This window comes from Rhinatrema bivittatum, chromosome 2 (genome assembly GCF_901001135.1).
Source record: "Rhinatrema bivittatum chromosome 2, aRhiBiv1.1, whole genome shotgun sequence".
Lineage (NCBI taxonomy): Eukaryota > Metazoa > Chordata > Amphibia > Gymnophiona > Rhinatrematidae > Rhinatrema > Rhinatrema bivittatum.
Genome location: NC_042616.1, coordinates 181,786,147 through 181,803,814, shown reverse-complemented (window position 1 = coordinate 181,803,814; position 17,668 = coordinate 181,786,147). Strand labels below are relative to the sequence as shown.

Sequence of the window (17,668 nt, the reverse complement as noted above, 5' to 3'; positions counted from 1 at the left end):
TGGAAAGGACGTCAGGGTACCCCTTATCCCATCAAAGACTGGATCCACTCCCTCCAAATCCTGGTCATCTTGGGGCATCTTGACTCCTAACACCTGAAAAGCCAAAGGGAGCAAAACATCCAGCTCCTCCCTCTGAAGGAGGCATACCACATTCAGGTCATCTGCCCTGGGAGCAGACCCCACCGGGTCGTCCCTTTGATCTGCATCCCCGACTGCCGGATCAACTGGATCCGCCAGTGCCCCTTGGTCAGGTTCGCCTCCTATCTCCTTAGGAGAAATTCTTTGCCTGCCCGACTTAGCCTGACTTGAACCAGACTCCACCCTCCACACAGGCTGGGCCAGTAGGAGCTGAGAATGTGAGACTCCACCACTAGACTGCTGCTGTGCCAAAAAGGCATCGTGGAGTAACAAAAAAATTCAGGTGAAAAAGACCCAACTGCTCCAGCCCCCTCAGGGCATGCTACAGGGACCGGCAGTAAAGGGCTTTCCTCCCCCTCCAGCCCCCCAACCATTCCTGAAGTCGGATTGGGCTGGGGACAAACACGGAGGACCCCCCCCCCCCCAACTCTCTCTCTTTGACCATGTGGGAACAGGCACCGAAAAAACCAAAATGGCCACCGCTCCCACGCTGGTCGGGTTAGAAGCAGCGCCGAACCCCCGGCACACACCCGGCCCTGAATCGCCCGACCTGCGATGCTGCTCCGTGGTGGGAGGACCGCCGGAGGAGCCCTCCCCTCCCTGAAGACAATCGGAACAGAGCCTGCCCCTATTCAGCCATGAACGAACTGCGTGGCACTCAGCACTGTGGGCCATCACGGAGGGGAAAGCCACCAACACGGGGAGACCCAGAGAGCAATAAAAACCAAAAAGAATACAGTACCCCTCGAAAACACAGCCCATCTTACCGCCAAAATGAGAAGAGAGTCACCTGTCACCTAACTGAAGCAAATACCTTTTTTTTTTTTTAAATTTGCTCATCAAAAACTATCTCCCTGAGATTTAGAGCCTAAAATAAAATAAGGCACATCTCAGGAATAGGGAATCAAAACCCTGATGGAGCCTGCAGTCGCCTGCGCGGCCTAGTGACGGGGAGGGATCTGGACAACCAGATTTACACCCCACGGGCGCACAGACAGGCACACAGAAGGGTAACAACCCCCGGCCCGTCTGCCTCAACCGGATGGGGTAGGACCCAAAAGGATTCCATGAAGAGAAAAATAAAGAAACCCCTGGGAGGAAGGCTCAAAAGAAACTGTAGAACTGCAGGTTTCGCACCCTCTGTCATCTGCTGGAGACAGAGAAATACTGAGGAACTGCAGGTGGCACTGGGGTTTATGAAGCAGTGACAGTGAAACTTTCTCTGTCTCCATCTGCTGGCAGGGATGCATAAACCCAGGAGTCTGGACTGATCCGGATACGTACAGGGAATGAAGGTTTTAACTGTTTGAATAAGACTGAAAAGTCTTTTATAGTCACCTCTGACCCTGAATAGTTTGTGTCCCCGTCTTCATTAGCTAGGGCTGGGTTATCACTTAACTGCTTGTATCTACATGGCGTTTCAATTTGGGGGTTGACAACTGTCTGAAAGGAAATTATTTTAAGACTCTCACTGCATAGCTTATCTGACAAGAACTGTTACACAGTATATGAGCATAGGAGATGACAGCAAAGAGACCACAAGGCCCATCTATTCTGTCCATTTTCAGTTTCTGTTGTAACACTGACAACATAATCTTTAACTTTACCCTCACTTTCCCATCTCTAAGGTGTTTGCCTCACGTTTTCTAAAATTGCAATGCTGTTTTTGTCTCCCCCTGATCCATGTAGCTGCTACTCCTGTGAAGAAATATTTCCATACATCATTTCTGTGTCTACCCCCTTTCGCCTCTTGTTCAATATCTTTCTTTCCTTTAAAAAATGCTCACCTCTTGTCCATTATTTATACCTTTGTGGCTTCATGAAGGTCTATCACCTGATAGACTTTTATCATATTAATAATAATCTCCCATGCAACCATTATCAAATCTAACTGCTATGTGTTTTAACGTTAACAAAATGTAATTTTTAAGAGGTATGTTGTATTGTTTTTTGAATAGTCACTTTTAACTATGTATGTTTTATTTGTAAATCGCTTAGACGGACATGCCAATGTCCAATTTGCGGTATACAAAACCTTTTAAATAAATAAATCATATCTATCGCCTCTCTTCTCTAGGGTATACACGTTTAGGTCTTAGGAGAATGAAAAGCTTGATTAGCACCTTGATGCTACAATGGCAACATTTACCTACTGAATACGGGCTCCGATACAGATCTGGTGGCCACCAATGAAAATTTTTTCATCTTTTGGGGAGCTAGCAATGGGAGCTACCCACCTTAATGGAAACTTGCTACCAATCCTGAATGCCATATCAACCAAAGTATGCCATAACAGCATACAAACACCTGGGCTGCTCGGTTCCCAATCATTGCTATTTTTATTTATTTTAACTCTGAGCTATTTATTTTATGTCTGAACTATTTAACAGTAAGAGCCCAGCCTTTCATTACCTCCCTGGCACTATCAGAACAGGGGCGGTGTGTTTACCTGCTTCATGTGGATGTGGCTGGGGAGGTGGCAGTGCTGGATTCAAGTGTGTGAGAGAATGAGGTAAGCTACCACCTGGTATAGCAATCTGGCTCCGTGTCACAAGGAAAAGCTGAATCAATCTTGGATTTCTAACTAGTTGTTTCAACGTATTTTTATACTGAAAAAATTCTCAGAATGCTTTTAAACAAGAGCAGAACCATCAGGACAGATTCCCTTCCTCCTCACTGAGAGCTGGGGGTTCACCACAACTCTGCCACTGTGACTTGGTCAACAACAAGAGTTAAGATAACCTTCCCAATTTGAGCCAAATGTCTACAACAGGCAACTTGCAAGAGGTTCTGCAGCCTGTCGCAGACCTAACTAATGATCTGGGATCAGCCAGATTGGGATAGCATGCAAGAGGGAATCCTTGTTTTCATTTGCTTTGAGCAGCAAAGATCAGCTTACCAGAACCCCATCATAGATCCCAGCTTCGCTTGTCAGGAATGCAAACATGACACACAAGTAGGGGCTGTTCAACTGCAGTCTCAGAGTGCTGCACATTTCTCTCCACAGGGAATTCTTCTCATCAGTGTAACCAGACAGTGCCATCGCCACCACATTTAGGTTCAGATCTCCTGCATATCCGAAAAAAAAAAAAAAAAAGCAAAGACAAGCTGAGCTGTTTCTTTTCTCTTTTTGGTTACATCTAACAGCTCATTTTAAACCACATTAGAACCAGCTGCAGCGCCATTCTCTGCCTCTTGTAATCATGAGTCAAAGGTTGAGGGGTCACTGGCCTCAGATGCATTTTTCGGCTCTCATGTCTGTCCACCTTCCCTTTGTTAGTCTGATATTATGGGACCCTCCTTCAGCTGGGGTACAAATTGCAGTCCCCTTCCACAATAAGGCAAAGTGCCCTCTTGGTTGGCTGGTAGCCATTACCACTAAGTAACATCCTGAACACCTCCCCTTCTGGGGACCATGACTCATTGTCGCCAGCAAAACTAATGTATCTGCCGTACATTTCCTCCAATTGTGTGTGACTGGGAATAACTCTGGACCTATTCTACTAAGGCATTTATGTCTTCAGCACCTAAACCTCCCATATCACTGGCGTGGAACCCAACATGAATGAAACGCGAGGAAAAGATATATTTTCATTGCAATTACTATATCAGCATTGTCCAAAGATTATTTGCATTCGGTGTAGCTGGAATTCTTGATACAGTTAAAATATAATAGAAAAAAGAAAATCCAGCAGAAAGTCCCTTCAGCATGACTTCCCTGCACCGTGTCTCTTCACGTACAGTATACACAAAGGACAGCCAAAAGCATCAACTGGCAATACGAAGGTCACTAAAACAATAAGGAGGAGATGCTGCTCCAAAGAGAAGCAGGTCCAGGGCAGTATCGATGAAAGGATCCAAAGTAAGCATTGGCAATGCCACATTAAGTTTTACATTTGAGAAGGAACCTGGACTATTGTGATCTTATGCCAGGGACTGAACAAATTCTGGAAACTCTGGGGGTTGAGTACCTCAGACAGAGAGAGATACACACACACACAAACACTCACACCAGCCCTACCTCTGCCTGAAGAAGCTCCTTTATTCAGGATCTGTATTGCTCGGCGGATATCCAAATTAAAGAGGGCCACAGCAGCTGCACGCTCCCATTCACCTTCCTGCTCCAAGGAACTTAGGAAAGGTCCTACATCCACATCTGTTCCTCTCTTTATCCAGCCACAGAGCTGCAGGGCCAGGCATCTCTCCTCACTTTGGTACCGAATGACATCTGCCTGCCTGTCAGACCCGCTCCAACTGTGCCGGTAGCTTTCTGTTGCTCCTGAAGCAAAAATGCAAATTAAATTCCTCTAGAAAATAGTTTAGTTTAGTGTGGCTTCCAGGAAAACAGAAAAAATGTACCATAGAATGCTTTGGTCTAGCCTGTTGGCTTAGTAATGTGATCTGCATTTTCATGTGGAAGATCCTCGGCTCTGCACTCTGGGTCACCCAGGGCTGGGGATGCTGAGTCAAATCAAAGGCCGGCCACCCCCTGTGGCCTCTTTCCAACTTGAGGAGGCTCCTTGCTGGGCCTATCCAGGGAGGCTAGGGCCGAGCTCCCATCGCATGCCAGGCAAAAAGAGCCAGCAACACTGGGGACCTTCCTCGACTCACAGGCCAAACACGTCTATCATTTTATTTTTAAAAAGAAAGATGCCGTACACTACTAGAGTACCTCTAGAGACAAGCTACACCCACAGGAAAAATAAAACAATTCACTGCACCCTGAACCATTCTCCTTTCCCCAGATCTCCTGGTAAAACCAACAATGCTACTTCCCATCAATGGGGAAACTCTTCCCAACTTGCCATTTACTGCTGGCCTCCGTAGCTCTCCTCCCTATTCTTGTTTTTAATTAGCTTTATTCCTCCCCTGCAATTCTGGGAAGAAAGGCAGCAGAGTAGCATGGCAGAGAGGGAGGGGGCAGGAAGAGAGAAACTTCAAATACCCCCCCCTTTTTTTTTTTTTTTTTTTTTAAACAATGCCCAGATCCTCTAGTGTCCCCTATGTGTCAGGAGAGTGGGGGGCCTCACTAAGAGGGATCCACAGCTCTGTAGGGAGACACTGATCCATTCTTAAAGTTACTTTCTATCAGGCTCCATCCTGGGAAGCAACACTACTTGTGAAATCAGCACCAATAGACTGCTGAACCAGGAGCTAATCTGGCTCCACCAGGCCAGGGCTGCACCCCGACTCTGGGAGGATTGTGAACTCCATCTACACTGGTCTGCAGCTGCAGGAGACAGACTACTGGCAAGGACCTATAGCCACTCCCCTCTTATGGCCAAGGCTGAGGCCATGAGAGGGGTGTGCCTTCTGTCTCTGGCAGCTGAGGAAAAGGGAAATCCCAAGTCTAAGGACTGGTCTAGCAGGAGAAAAATGAAGCAAGGATGTTGCAAGGAAACTGGGTAGAGGTGCTCAGAATGGAACCAGTCAGGTTGCTTGCCACAAAAGCAGACAGAGACTCAAAGTGATGTGCAAAGTATTCTCTATATTTTGCTTAAAGCTTAAAGGTGTGGGGAAATGCAAAAAGCAAAATCTAAAACTGATAAAACAAAAACAGAAAACTAAAACTATTCAATCTCCCCCACCTGCCAAAATCATTCCCAAAACACTTTCCCAAATCATTACTAGGGTAAAAACTTCAGTACAATAACCCTGACATATCTTGCAGGCAATATTTCCTCATAAAATCCCAGTGTGTTCTTACTGACAGCAGAAGGTTCTGCATCTCATTCACAAGTCATGGTGCAGTACCAATTTCACATGACTAAATTCAGAGTCTTACAAAAGCTCCCCCTGTAATATTCTTACCAAGTGATGACTTCACAATTGCTTTAATACCCGCATATACCAAGAGTCCCTTGTTTCCTGTAGGTTTTTGCTCCGCATCTTCTGTATACTGCTTCATAAGTATTTCAGTGTATAGGAAACAATAGGCACACATGTATTTTAATACAAACAAAACCTTTCAGACTGCCTCCAGGAAAGGGAATAAAAACACAGCAAATTGCTAGGCACAAATATGTCACCATCATAAGAACATGCCATACTGGGTCAGACCAAGGGTCCATCAAGCCCAGCATCCTGTTTCCAACAGTGGCCAATCCAGGCCATAAGAACCTGGCAAGTACCCAAACATTAAGAAGATCCCATGCTACTGATGCTCCGGGAACTTGTACACTTTATTGTCCCCCAAGGACTTAATGAGCTATTCCAAATCATCTCCAAAACTTAATTTCCCCTGAAACGGAAAAGCACCCAGCTGTGACTTGGAGGAAACATCAGCCGACCAATTATGCCTGTGAGTTGACACCGCAGAAGCCATAGTACGCGAAGACGTATGAAGGAGATCGTACAAGGCATCCGCCCCATATACTACTGCCGCCTCCAAATGATCAGCCTGCTCCGACTCCTCTGGGGAGAGCAGTCTGGCATTCAGGAGTTGTTGTACCCACCGGACACTTGCACGCTGCATTAAACTACTGCAAACAGTTGCTCGAACTCCCAGAGTCGACATTTCAAAGATACGCTTGTGAAGCACCTCCAGCTTACGATCCTGAGGGTCCTTAAGGGCAGCCGCCCCAACCACAGGAATAGTTGTATGCTTGGTGACTGTGGATATGGCCGCATCAACCTTGGGAACCTTAAGGAGGTCATCCGGCAGCGGGTACAATTTTTCCATAGCTCTGCCTTCGTGAAGGCTAGCTTCCGGAATATCCCACTCCCGAAACATTAGCTGGAGCAACATAGGATGAAAAGGAAAAGTCCTAGCCGGGGGACGAAGATCAGACAACACCAGATCCACTGTGCCCAGATCCTGAGGCGTCAGCGTCTGACCAGCCAGTATGTCCAACTCTGCTGGGACATGTGGAATCATCGGCTCCAACTCATCTCTACGAAAGAGCCCGAGGACCTGAGGATCATCCCCTTCCAACGGGGCCACACGCTCGGAATCCTCATCCATGTCCGCCTGAAGCGGATCCGCCAGCGGCACCGCCCCCTGGTTTCCGGAACCGGACCCTTCCCGGACCACCCTAATCCGGGAGACCTCAGGAGGATCTGGCCTAGGAACCTGCACGGGAGGAGGAGGGGCCTCAGGATCTCCCATGGGCATAAGGCTAGCTAAATAAGCCTTATGTAATAGTAAAATAAAATCAGCCAAAAAGGGATGCTGGCCCTTTAAATTTTCCCAAGGGGGGTATCCAAAGGAGCTTGGAAAGCAAGAAATAAATCATGGGGAGACCCGGGGCAAACATCCTGCGGAAATAACTGCGGCGGGAGATCCACTCCCCCTGCTGAGCTATATGCATCAGCATCTAAAGCTCCTAAAATGGCCACCGTTCCCGCGTTCCGCAGGAGCGAGACAGGCTGAGAACCACGAGGCAGCATTGGGGCACCCGCACCATGGGACCGATGTGCCTGCCTCCCCCTGCCGCCAGCTGCCCCCGCTGATGGGTCCTCACCCCTGGGAAGACATCGGGAGCAGAGGCTCTCTCTAGAGAGCCGTGCTGCCGGCTCCCCACAGGATTTGCAGGCCAAAGTGTGCGGCAGCACCGCACTGAACAAGGAGGGTAGGCCGCAAAAATAAACCCCGGAGCCCGGGAGGCTGAATAAGAGCACTGCAGCTGCATAAAACCACGTGTTCCGATTCTATTTTTTTTTTTTTTTAATTTGTATTGGCCTCACCAGAGCACAACCTGCGGTTGTCTCTGGGCTGGGGGGGGGGTGGAGGGACTGGCCCACCGGTAAATCCCCCCCAGTCACTCACCGGCATCTGCTCCTGGTACACTGGAGTGAAGGGCAAAGCACACAGCAGGCCTACCACCGAGGAGAAATGACCCTGCTCCTAGGGAGGCCCAGCTCTTTATTTTTTTTTTGAAACTTTGTTTCAGCCAAACAAATTTAAAGGACTCCTGACACTGCAACTCTTTTTTTTTTTCTTGTTTAGAGTCAATAAGCCAGGACTGCAGGTTCTGCCACCCTCACCTGCTGGAGAAAGAGAAATGCTGAAGGGACTGCTGGTGGCGCATCCTACTTCAGGGATGTCCTTCAAGTTTTTCTCTGTCTGGAAGGGAGGCATAACCCAGCAGTCTGGGCTGATCTGGGTAAGTACAGGGAACATATTTAAGACTAATCAGAGAAAATTCTTTTTCACTGAACTCACAATAAAGCTCTGGAATTTGTTGCCAGAGGATGTGGTTAGTGCAGTTAGTGTAGCTGGGTTTAAAAAAGGTTTGGATAAGTTCTTGAAGGAGAAGTCCATTAATGCTATTAATCGAGTTTACTTAGGGAATAGCCACTGCTATTAATTGCATCAGTAGCATGGGATCTTCTTAGTGTTTGGGTACTTGCCATGTTCTTGTGGCCTGATGGACCCTTGGTCTGACCCAGCATGGCAATTTCTTATGTTCCTCTTACCTTAAGCTATTGCCTTTTTAGAAAGTTACTGTAAGATACATTTAAATATTAAGCGCATTGGTTAAAGCATCTTTTGTGCGGATATTTATTAGTAACAAGTAACAGTCTTAAGAATTCAAACCTATTCTCACTCATGTTCTGCTGTTTTCCACAGAAGTTCAAAAAAACTTTGCATATTAAACACAGAATACACAGTGCATGAAAATAAATGGTAAAAAAAAAAAATCTATTGGCTAAACTACCTGAAATAACTTACAAAAGCTTCCTTTGGCCATATTTATCCCCACCAGCCAAGTACCCAAACTGTAGCATCACAAGGGGCTAGAGTAATAATGAAGTACCAATGATCAACATTTATCATTCAACTAATGCTGGAAATCTCTACAACCATCCCAACACTGTATGTGGCAAAAGACACTGGCTACAGTCTCTTTCCTATAAATAGATTAATCAGTAACTCAACGGCATGGTCCATTATTTACTGTGTCAATGATCCCCTGAACATACCAAGATCATGAGGTCTATAGCAATGATAATTAGCCCTGGACTATAAAATCAGGGACTGTTCATATTTATAACTTCTCCCTATAGTAACACTGTGCCTATATGCCTGACCTCAAGTGAATGACTGCTTTAAAGGATATAGTGCAGGGTGTACCACAGGGACTTCAGATGAGGATCTTCATTCCCAGCCAGAAGGTGATTCCTCCACACTTGTTCTGTATCAAGGCCATACCTGGAGAGAGCCCGTAAGCGCATCTTGGTGGCAATATCCTTTTCTAAAGAGCTGGCCTGTCCTTCCTCCGTACATTCATATAGATGCCTGCCACAGGCCCACATCAAAGATGTGGTGGGACTCCATGCCAAGGAGATCCTTTCAAACACCGTGAAGTCTGACATGGACCTATTTGGAGTCACAACCACCATGCGGTTCTGGCTGGTGGGGTGCCATGCAAATGAGGCAATGCAGTTGTCACACGGCTGCACGCTCCTTTCAATGATTGTAGGCTCTGTCTCATCCCCAATAGGTGTCGGAGTATGCTGCATGTCATACAGCCGAATAATGTTACTGTCCCTGGTTAAGGTAGCCAGCAGTCCAGTCCTGGTTGGGCACCAGGCCACTTTTGTTAACGGTTTTGGTTGCTCTGTAAGAGTCAAAACTGGCTTTTCAAATTTGCGAAGGTCCCATATGGCGACCTGGCCTTCAAAGAAGGAAGCCACACGATCATGGAAATGTGGATCCACAGTCACCCCCTGCACAGCTTTGGTGTTCACAAACATTTTTTGGCTGGTATTCCTCAAGTCAAATATAGCCAGGTTACGATGCATCCCAGCTAAGAGTAGCTTCTGGTCTCTTGGAAGCCAGCAGAGAGAGAGGCAAGCATCATTCTGCCCCAGTTCATAAAGCGGTTTTGTTACTACCAAACCAGCCTCAGTGTCAGTGGCTGAAAGCCTAACTTTTTCCATAGGAAGTGTGATCTCTGGAGTGTATTTGCTGCTGATATCCCAAATCAAGACAGAGAAATCAGCCCGGTGTTTATCAAGGCCTGCTGCAAGCCAATTGCTGTCCAGGGGATTCCATGCTAAGGTGTTACACTGCCGAGCATGCTTGGGCACAAATTCCTTTCCTATCAAATCTTTGCATTTTGAGTTATGATCTTGGCCAAGACTTGTGAGAACGACTCTACCATTGGCTTGTCCAACCGCAAGAAGACATTCAGGATCATACTTGGGATACCATGCCATGCATTTCATGTACGGTGTGTCTGAATTTATTGCAAGCAGAGTGGCTGTTGTTTCTTCTGAGAGTTGCAAGGAGCCCGCTTTCAGTTCGGAGCTGGAGCTCACAGCTGACTCAATGTGATAGAGGCTCAGCTCAGAGTCACAGACCACAAACCTGTCCATGTGATGTGGAGCCCACAGGATGTCAGGCTTGGAGCCACTCATGGCTGCAGCTGCAAAGTTCCAGGAACAATTCGAAAGGTAATGTAAGTTTCAAGCACAATTCATTTGGAAGAACCTGTGTGAGGAAAAAAAAAAATCTAAAGTCACTGGAGCATTCATTTTCCAACATAGAATCAGAACCAAAAAAGAAAAGCCCATTAGTTTACAAGTTCTTTGGAATAGGAACTTTGCAATTTGTTTTGCACGGTGTACAATGATGGTTCTACAGCAACATTACTCATTATGCAGGACTCCATGGTGTTCAGTTACCTTTATTTCAGAACATTTTTAATTTCCTTGCGAATAACAGAGATAAGTGCAAGCATAGAAAAGTAAAACATATGGACTAGTATATGTTTTCTAGAAACTCTACAAAAAGCATATACATCCATTACCTAGTAGCTTGAGTAGTCTTAGATAAATCCTCATCATGTGACCCAAAAAGAGCTCATTTCTATTTTTAAAGAAAGACCAAAGAATCAAGTACAGTTCCATAGCTAAGGAAGAGAGTAGCTCTGGTCAACAAAGAGACTATAATTCAGTCCCCGCTGAGGGGTGCTGGGTATAGACTACGCTCCATTTATGGAAGATGGTGAGAGAAAAACTCAATCTCTGTCTTCTGGGGTGGGCTGGCACTAACCAGGCTCCTCTCCTCGCAAGCACTTGAACCTTCTGCTGCGGTGTTAGGCTCACAGTTACTGAGCTCAAATTGGCATGCGTCCCATTCTCTTTTCTTATTCATTGAATATTTTACACAGAACCTGCTGTTACAAGAAGTCAAATTCTGCAGCAAACCTAATAGAAAATTATTAAACTTATTTTCTCTCTGGGTTTTTTTTTTTAGACCTCTTCATCCTATCTTTTTTTCTCTCCTTTTCTTTATCTGACTGCCCTTTTCTTGGTCTGGCAATTTCTTCCTATTCCTTTTGGGTTTCCAATTCAATAGAACCCAGCGACAGTTCAGTTCCTATGTAAACCGGCGCGATATGTATCCTATACAGGAACATCGGTATATAAAAATTAAAAATAAATAAATTCCACTGCACTACAGCCATACCTGGAACTTTTGATTTCCAGTCACCCTGAACTTGTCATGAATGTTAACACGCTTTCTCTTTCTCATTCACAAATGCATGCTCACTCACATACTCACACCCCTCTCATTCGCATTCTCATTTCCACTACTCTCAGTCTCAGAGCTACCAAGGGGGAGCAATTTTTAAGAGGGAGATTTTCAGCACATGAGCACATACCGCACTTCCCTTCGTCCTCCCAGTTATTACAGACAAATGCACAACCTCCCACCCAGCAACTCACACACACATCATGCGACAACTCATTCCTCACCCTCTTCTCCTTCCCAGAGCAACTCCTACCTCACCTTCCCTTTCTTCCTCTTTGAAGAAACTCAGACCTCACTTTCCCTTCCCTGAGTTCCCCCCCCCCCCCCAAAGCAGCTCATATCTCACTCTCCCTCCTCCTTTCCCAAAGCAATTCACCCCTCACTCTCTTTGTCCGATACAGCCCACAGCAACTGATGTCAACCCCCCCCCCCCCCTTCCTGTCTAACTGACCTTATTTTACCAGGCTTTTGGTTCTTGGCCCACCCTTTTTCTGCTAGTGGCAGTAGCACATCTTGGATGAATTTTCCTCCTTCAAAACATGGGGGGGGGGGGGGCGGGGGGGAAGGCGCTCACAGGTCAACGACTCATCAAATGCTGTTGGCTTGCAAACCCCTGCCTCTTTAATTAACTTTGCTGGGAAAAGCTGTTGCCCCCGAGCTGAATGCCTTAATCTTGGCACTACATTGGCTTTCTTTGACACCACTCATCTGACCAGCCTACTGGCCGGGAGCTGACCTGTTAATTGTGTGATTACTAGATCTATCTTCTAGCTCACTCACAATCTCTCATCTCACACCAAACACATGCTCACTCATTCTCTCTGCCCCAACTCCACAAACAGCAGCCTCCTCCTTAGGGCTCACAGCCCCCTCTTCTTCCGGCAACGCTGCTGACATTCCTTCTTCACACTCCATGGGCCCCGGTGACCTCCTCTTTAGGGGCCTGCTCGGGCCGCTTCAAAGGTAGCACCTATTTGCCAGTGTTTGTCTGGAGACTGGGCAATTCCTTTAGAATTAAGGAGTCTGAGGATCAATCAAATCTGAAAGGAGCGTTTCCAGGTATGACTACAGCACTATAAGCCTTCCTACCAGGAGATTTTCTGCCCATTCTATATCCCTCTCCCAACTCACTTCGCTCAGTTAAAACAATCCTTGGCCAGGGGCCATACACCAGGGATCTCTCTACAGAATCTTGCAATAGTAGGTCGTAAGGCCAGCCATTAGATGGTGACGCTTCCTGAGCATTGTTGCCAAGTAGGTGCTTTTCTCATCAAATTGGGCTGCTTTTCACATTGACAGGCAATCTTTTACTGCAGCAGTTTTTTCTCGGCGCTATCGCTAATAAAATGCCGCCACCACTCTCTCTCGCCTTACTTCCGTTGGACTCCTGGAGGGGGGGGAGGGCGGTGCTCCGCGCATGCGCATCAACACGAGACGTTATAGGCTGCCTGCAAGAGCCTCCTCGAACTTAGTCGCTACTTCCGGTCCCGTAGTGACTGCTAATACTGCTCATGCGCATTGCGGACTACCTGTTCTCTTAGCTCAAGTAGAGGCGAGTATTGTAGCGTTTTCTGGCTGTAGCGAGTAAGCAAACTTGATGTTTTGGAGCAATGATGGGTTCAGAAAGAAAAAAAAATACGAGTGTGGTAAGACATTTAACAATCTTTATTGCAGATAGTATTAGTTTTCTATATCATCATTATATAGACTCATAGCGTTAATGTAAGCTCCAAGCTACTTGAATGGTGTTGGGGAGGGGGCAGGAAGGAGCACGGTTTGGTTGCAGACTGAAGCCCGGTCGCGTTGGTGACGGATTGGCGATCCTGATGATGAAATGAACTGGGACTGGTGGGGGTGGTGATCTGCGGTTGCCATGGGAACGTGAAGCCTGCGCACTCCACTGTGGTTTTCAATCTTGAGGCACTGAAATATAGGGGCAGTTTGGGAGGAAAAGGAAACAGGTACTAATGTTGAAACAACCTTAGTACGCTCTCTTTATCAGTTGCGGTTTCACCCCTCCAAATGCACGGACACACTGAGCAGGCAAATACCATGAAACTCGCTTCATAAAGTCTCTAAACCTCTCGGAGCTTGGCCACAGTCGGTGAAGTTGGTTTTCCTTGCTTAATTTTTAAAATGTGCAGATGCATGCTGGACTTCAAGAATATTTGAGTTTTTTTAGAATTACAAAAGCTTTCCTCCAAATTTGGAGATATGCCCATGCATTTGCAAGATGCTATAAAAACGGTGCTGGAGTTTTGAAAGAGATTCCACCCCCTTCCCCTCCACCTTTTTGAAGGGCAGTTATTGTTTTGATTATTGAATGTGGCAAGACTGCTTTATGAATGTTTGACAAACTCCCATGTTGTGTTTTAAATGCTGATCCTAGCTTAAATATTTATTTTATTTATTTATTTATTTGCAGTTTTTATATACCGACATTTGTTTAGTAACCACATCGGTTCACAATCAACAGAAAATTGCAGCAGTGCTAAATAAACGAGGTTAGTAACAGTGCATTACAAATATGATTTAACCAAAGGGAGGGGGAACAAAGGAGCATAAATAAAATAAGTAAATAGTGGTACAAAATAGATTTGCAAATATTTTGGAACTTAGATAACTAATTGGATAATAGTTGCTAGAACAATGGTAGGTAAAGCTAAATAGAACTGGGGGAGAAATCTTATGTAAATTCTATTGAGCAAAGTTGAGGGAATGACTGTAAGAAGATTGTGTATAAGTGAAGTATAAGCTTGTAGGAATAGCCATGACTTGAGTTTTTGCTTAAATTTTATTGGGCATGTTTCTTGACGTAACTCGGGTGGCATGTTGTTCCAACAGAGCGGCCCAGCTATGGCTATAGCACGCTTCCTAGTTGCCTCGAGAATGGTCGCTTTGTGAGAGGGAGTGTGTAGAGTGGCAGCATGTTGCGTTCTGGGGGGTCTGGAGTGCTGTGTGAAGTGTAGGTCATTATTGAGCCATGTCATATTTTCAGTGTGTAGGGTCTTGTGTATTAAAGATAAGGTTTTGAACATGATTCTTTGTGCAATAGGGAGCCAGTGCAGATCTCTGAGTATGGGAGTAATATGTTCCGATCTTCTAGTGTTGGTGAGTATGCGTGCTGCTGCATTTTGAAACATTTGTAAAGGCAGTATGGTAGTTTTGGGGAGGCCCAGAAGGGCATTACAATAATCGACTTTTGAAAATATGAGGGATTGGAGTACAGAGCAAGCAGTTCACTTTGAATCAGTGATTAATACCCATTTTAGCAAATATCTTATCGTTGTGACTCTTAATTCTGATAAGTTTCCTGAATTTTTAATATATATTAGTTCACCTGAATATTTATTTATTAGATTTTTATGTTCTATTTTTTTTGGCACTTCAGAGTGGATTACATTCAGGTACTGTAGTTATTTCTCTATCCCCAAAGGGCTCACAATCTAAGTTTGTACCTGAGGCAGTGGAGAGTAAAGTGACTTGTCCAAGGTCACAAGGAGTGGAAGTGGGATTTGAACTCTGGTCTCCCTGTTCAAAGCCAGCTGCTCTATCCACTAGGCTATGTATAAATAAATGTCAACAAACTTATTGTAGTGAAACCTTTTTGATATTGGACTAACTTAAGGCTAGCTCAGGTCTTCCCAAACCTGTCCTGGAGTCCCCACAGCCAGTCAAGTTTTCGGGCTATCCACAATGACTATGCATGATATAAATTTACATATTCTGAGTCTCTGTGATATGCATATTCATTGTGGATATCCTGAAAACCCTCCCTCAAGGGCTCCATTACCATTTGTTGAAGGGCATCTTTTATCTCTCTACTTGCAGGTTCTGCAGAAGGGATACTCCAAGACACATCCGGCACATTAAAATCTCCCGATGAGCAAAACGACCCTCTACTTTCCCACCATTTGGAAGTCTTCAATCAGAACGCTGTCCAGTGCTTCTGTTTGAGTTGGCAGTCTGTATTAGTATCAGAAAACTTCTGAAGAGAGACTGAAAGATATGAATATGTATACTCTGGAAGAGAGGAGGCGCAGAAGTGATATGATACAGATTTTTAGCTACCTGAAAGGTTTTAATGATGCACAAATTTCAAACCTTTTTCGTTGGAAAGAAATCTGTAGAACTAGGGGTCACGAAATGAAATTACAGGGAGGATGTCTCAGAACCAACGTCAGCAAATATTTCTTCACGGAGATGGGATACTTTGGGAAGGAGGCAGCAGGCCTTTGGAACTTATATGGCAGGGAGGATGGGGATTGATTAGGGCCTGTAGGTGGGTGGTGGATGATGGAATGCCCTTCTGGAGGAGGTGGTGAAAACCAAAACAGTGAAAGAATTCAAAGGGGCATGGAATAAATACTGTGGATCCCTAAAGGCTAAAGGATGGAAATGAAGAATAGAGTACATGGGGAAAACTTGCAGGTGCAAGTTAACCAATAAGCTTGATACTTTGATGCAACTCCACATTGCTTCAATGGAAGAGAGAAAAGGGGAATTTGATTCATACAGCAACCAACGAGGGCCCTGACTTTTATGGTTTGGGGAAAGAAGTTTGGGGGTAACTTGCTGATGCGGCAGCTCCTACCCTTAAGCAATAGGCCTGATAGTTTAATGTAACTCCAACATTGCTCTCTGCTTCAGTGGCAAGGCATAACAAATAGCAACCCACGAGTGTCCTGACTTTTGCGTTCTGGGAAACCGATAAGCATGGGGGTAATCTACATGGTGCAGCAGATATTACCATAAGCTTGCTGGGCAGACTGGATGGACTGTTGTGCTCCGTGGCCGTAGACTGCTGCGACCGCTGCTGCTCACCTCTCTCTTTACTTCTTTGGCTCCGTGGGGCTAACTCGCGGCTTCTGCCAGCTACCACTGGCCTTCTGGCCTCCGTTCCCAGGCCTACCTGAGCAGCATGGATGCTGCCGACCGCCATCTTACCCTTGGGGGTTCCCTAGGCACACACGCGCTCCCTGACCTGCTTTAACCACGTCATGGCGGGAACCTCGGGGGCGTCCCCATCAGATGACGTCACTCAGCTTCGATATTTACGCTCGCCAGCCCAGACAGCAAAGTGACTTGGCAACGAGTTCACTTTGCTGTATCTACCTACTCTAATTTCAGCATTGTTCCGGTTCCTGCTTCCGTGGTGTGAGACTATCGGGTACCCGCTCCTCTGGGGCCCTTCCTTGTCTCTTGGCTATCCGCTCCTCGGAGGGCCTTTCACCCGGATTCCGGCCTGTCTCGCTTCTTGAGGCTTTCTAAAGAACTACTACTACTTCTTCAGTCGCTGTGAGTACCCACGTTGTGGACCCCTGTTGTGATATCTACGTGGGAATCATCTCCAGTGTACCCCGCTCTGCGGACCATTACCGTGATATCATTAGAAGAACCATCTCCGGGTCCACCCTGCTCTGCGGACCCGTGCTGTGTTATCACTAGAGGAACCCTCTCCGGTGTACCCTGCTTGGCAGACCACTACTGTGATCTCCCACCGAAGAACCCTCTTGTGTACCATCTCTATGGACCCAGTGTGACTTCAGTGACTGTAACCATCTCTCGGCAACCCGCTCCTCGGGTAGTGCCGCATCTGTTGCCTGACTCCAGTCATCCAAGCTGAGTCTGATGTCAGCATCTGCGCTGTCGCTCTGTGACCCTCCTCCTGGGATCACCCTCTCCTTCTCCTTCTCTATTTCTGCTGTATATCATCCCGCAGCCGAGACTCCGCCTCCTGACAGTGAGGCTCAGCGGGGATCCTCCCCAAGCGGTACTATCTCTCACCTCGGCCAAAGGGCCCACATACTTACAAATCCTAACAGGACTATTTGTTTCTTTTTTCTGTCATTTCTATGTTTCTATATTAAACAAATACTTCACTTTGGTATTCATTAGAGAAGGCTCATTACTGATAGACAAGACCATAGATTGGGATGGGGTAAGATGAAACGCTATTTACAGAACAGAATATATAGGAAGAGCTAGGCAAACTTAGTGGACAAGGCCATGTGGCTGAATGACATACATCCCAGGATACTGAGG

The 17,668-nt window shown here is 46.1% G+C and overlaps 1 protein-coding gene and 1 long non-coding RNA gene across 3 annotated transcripts in view; one reads left to right on the top strand and one right to left on the bottom strand.

The window, feature by feature from the left end:
- LOC115084289 (GATOR complex protein MIOS-A) overlaps nucleotides 1-13,042 on the bottom strand; it is a 61,460-nt gene extending 48,418 nt beyond the window's left edge. Inside the window, exons 1-5 of one of the 2 annotated variants that reach the window (XM_029588946.1) lie at nucleotides 12,998-13,042; nucleotides 9,201-10,576; nucleotides 5,950-6,048; nucleotides 4,160-4,417; nucleotides 3,038-3,207 (exon numbers count right to left, since the gene is read on the bottom strand). In XM_029588946.1, the coding sequence (XP_029444806.1) occupies nucleotides 3,038-3,207; nucleotides 4,160-4,417; nucleotides 5,950-6,048; nucleotides 9,201-10,503 (1,830 nt within the window). In that variant the 5' untranslated portion in view covers nucleotides 10,504-10,576; nucleotides 12,998-13,042. The other variant, XM_029588945.1, reaches the window with a different exon arrangement.
- A 116-nt stretch (nucleotides 13,043-13,158) lies between these two features.
- Nucleotides 13,159-14,981, top strand: LOC115086070. The gene is made up of 3 exons (XR_003855054.1): nucleotides 13,159-13,269; nucleotides 14,049-14,127; nucleotides 14,679-14,981. It is a non-coding gene; the product is annotated as an uncharacterized LOC115086070 (long non-coding RNA).
- Nucleotides 14,982-17,668: the final 2,687 nt, after the last annotated feature.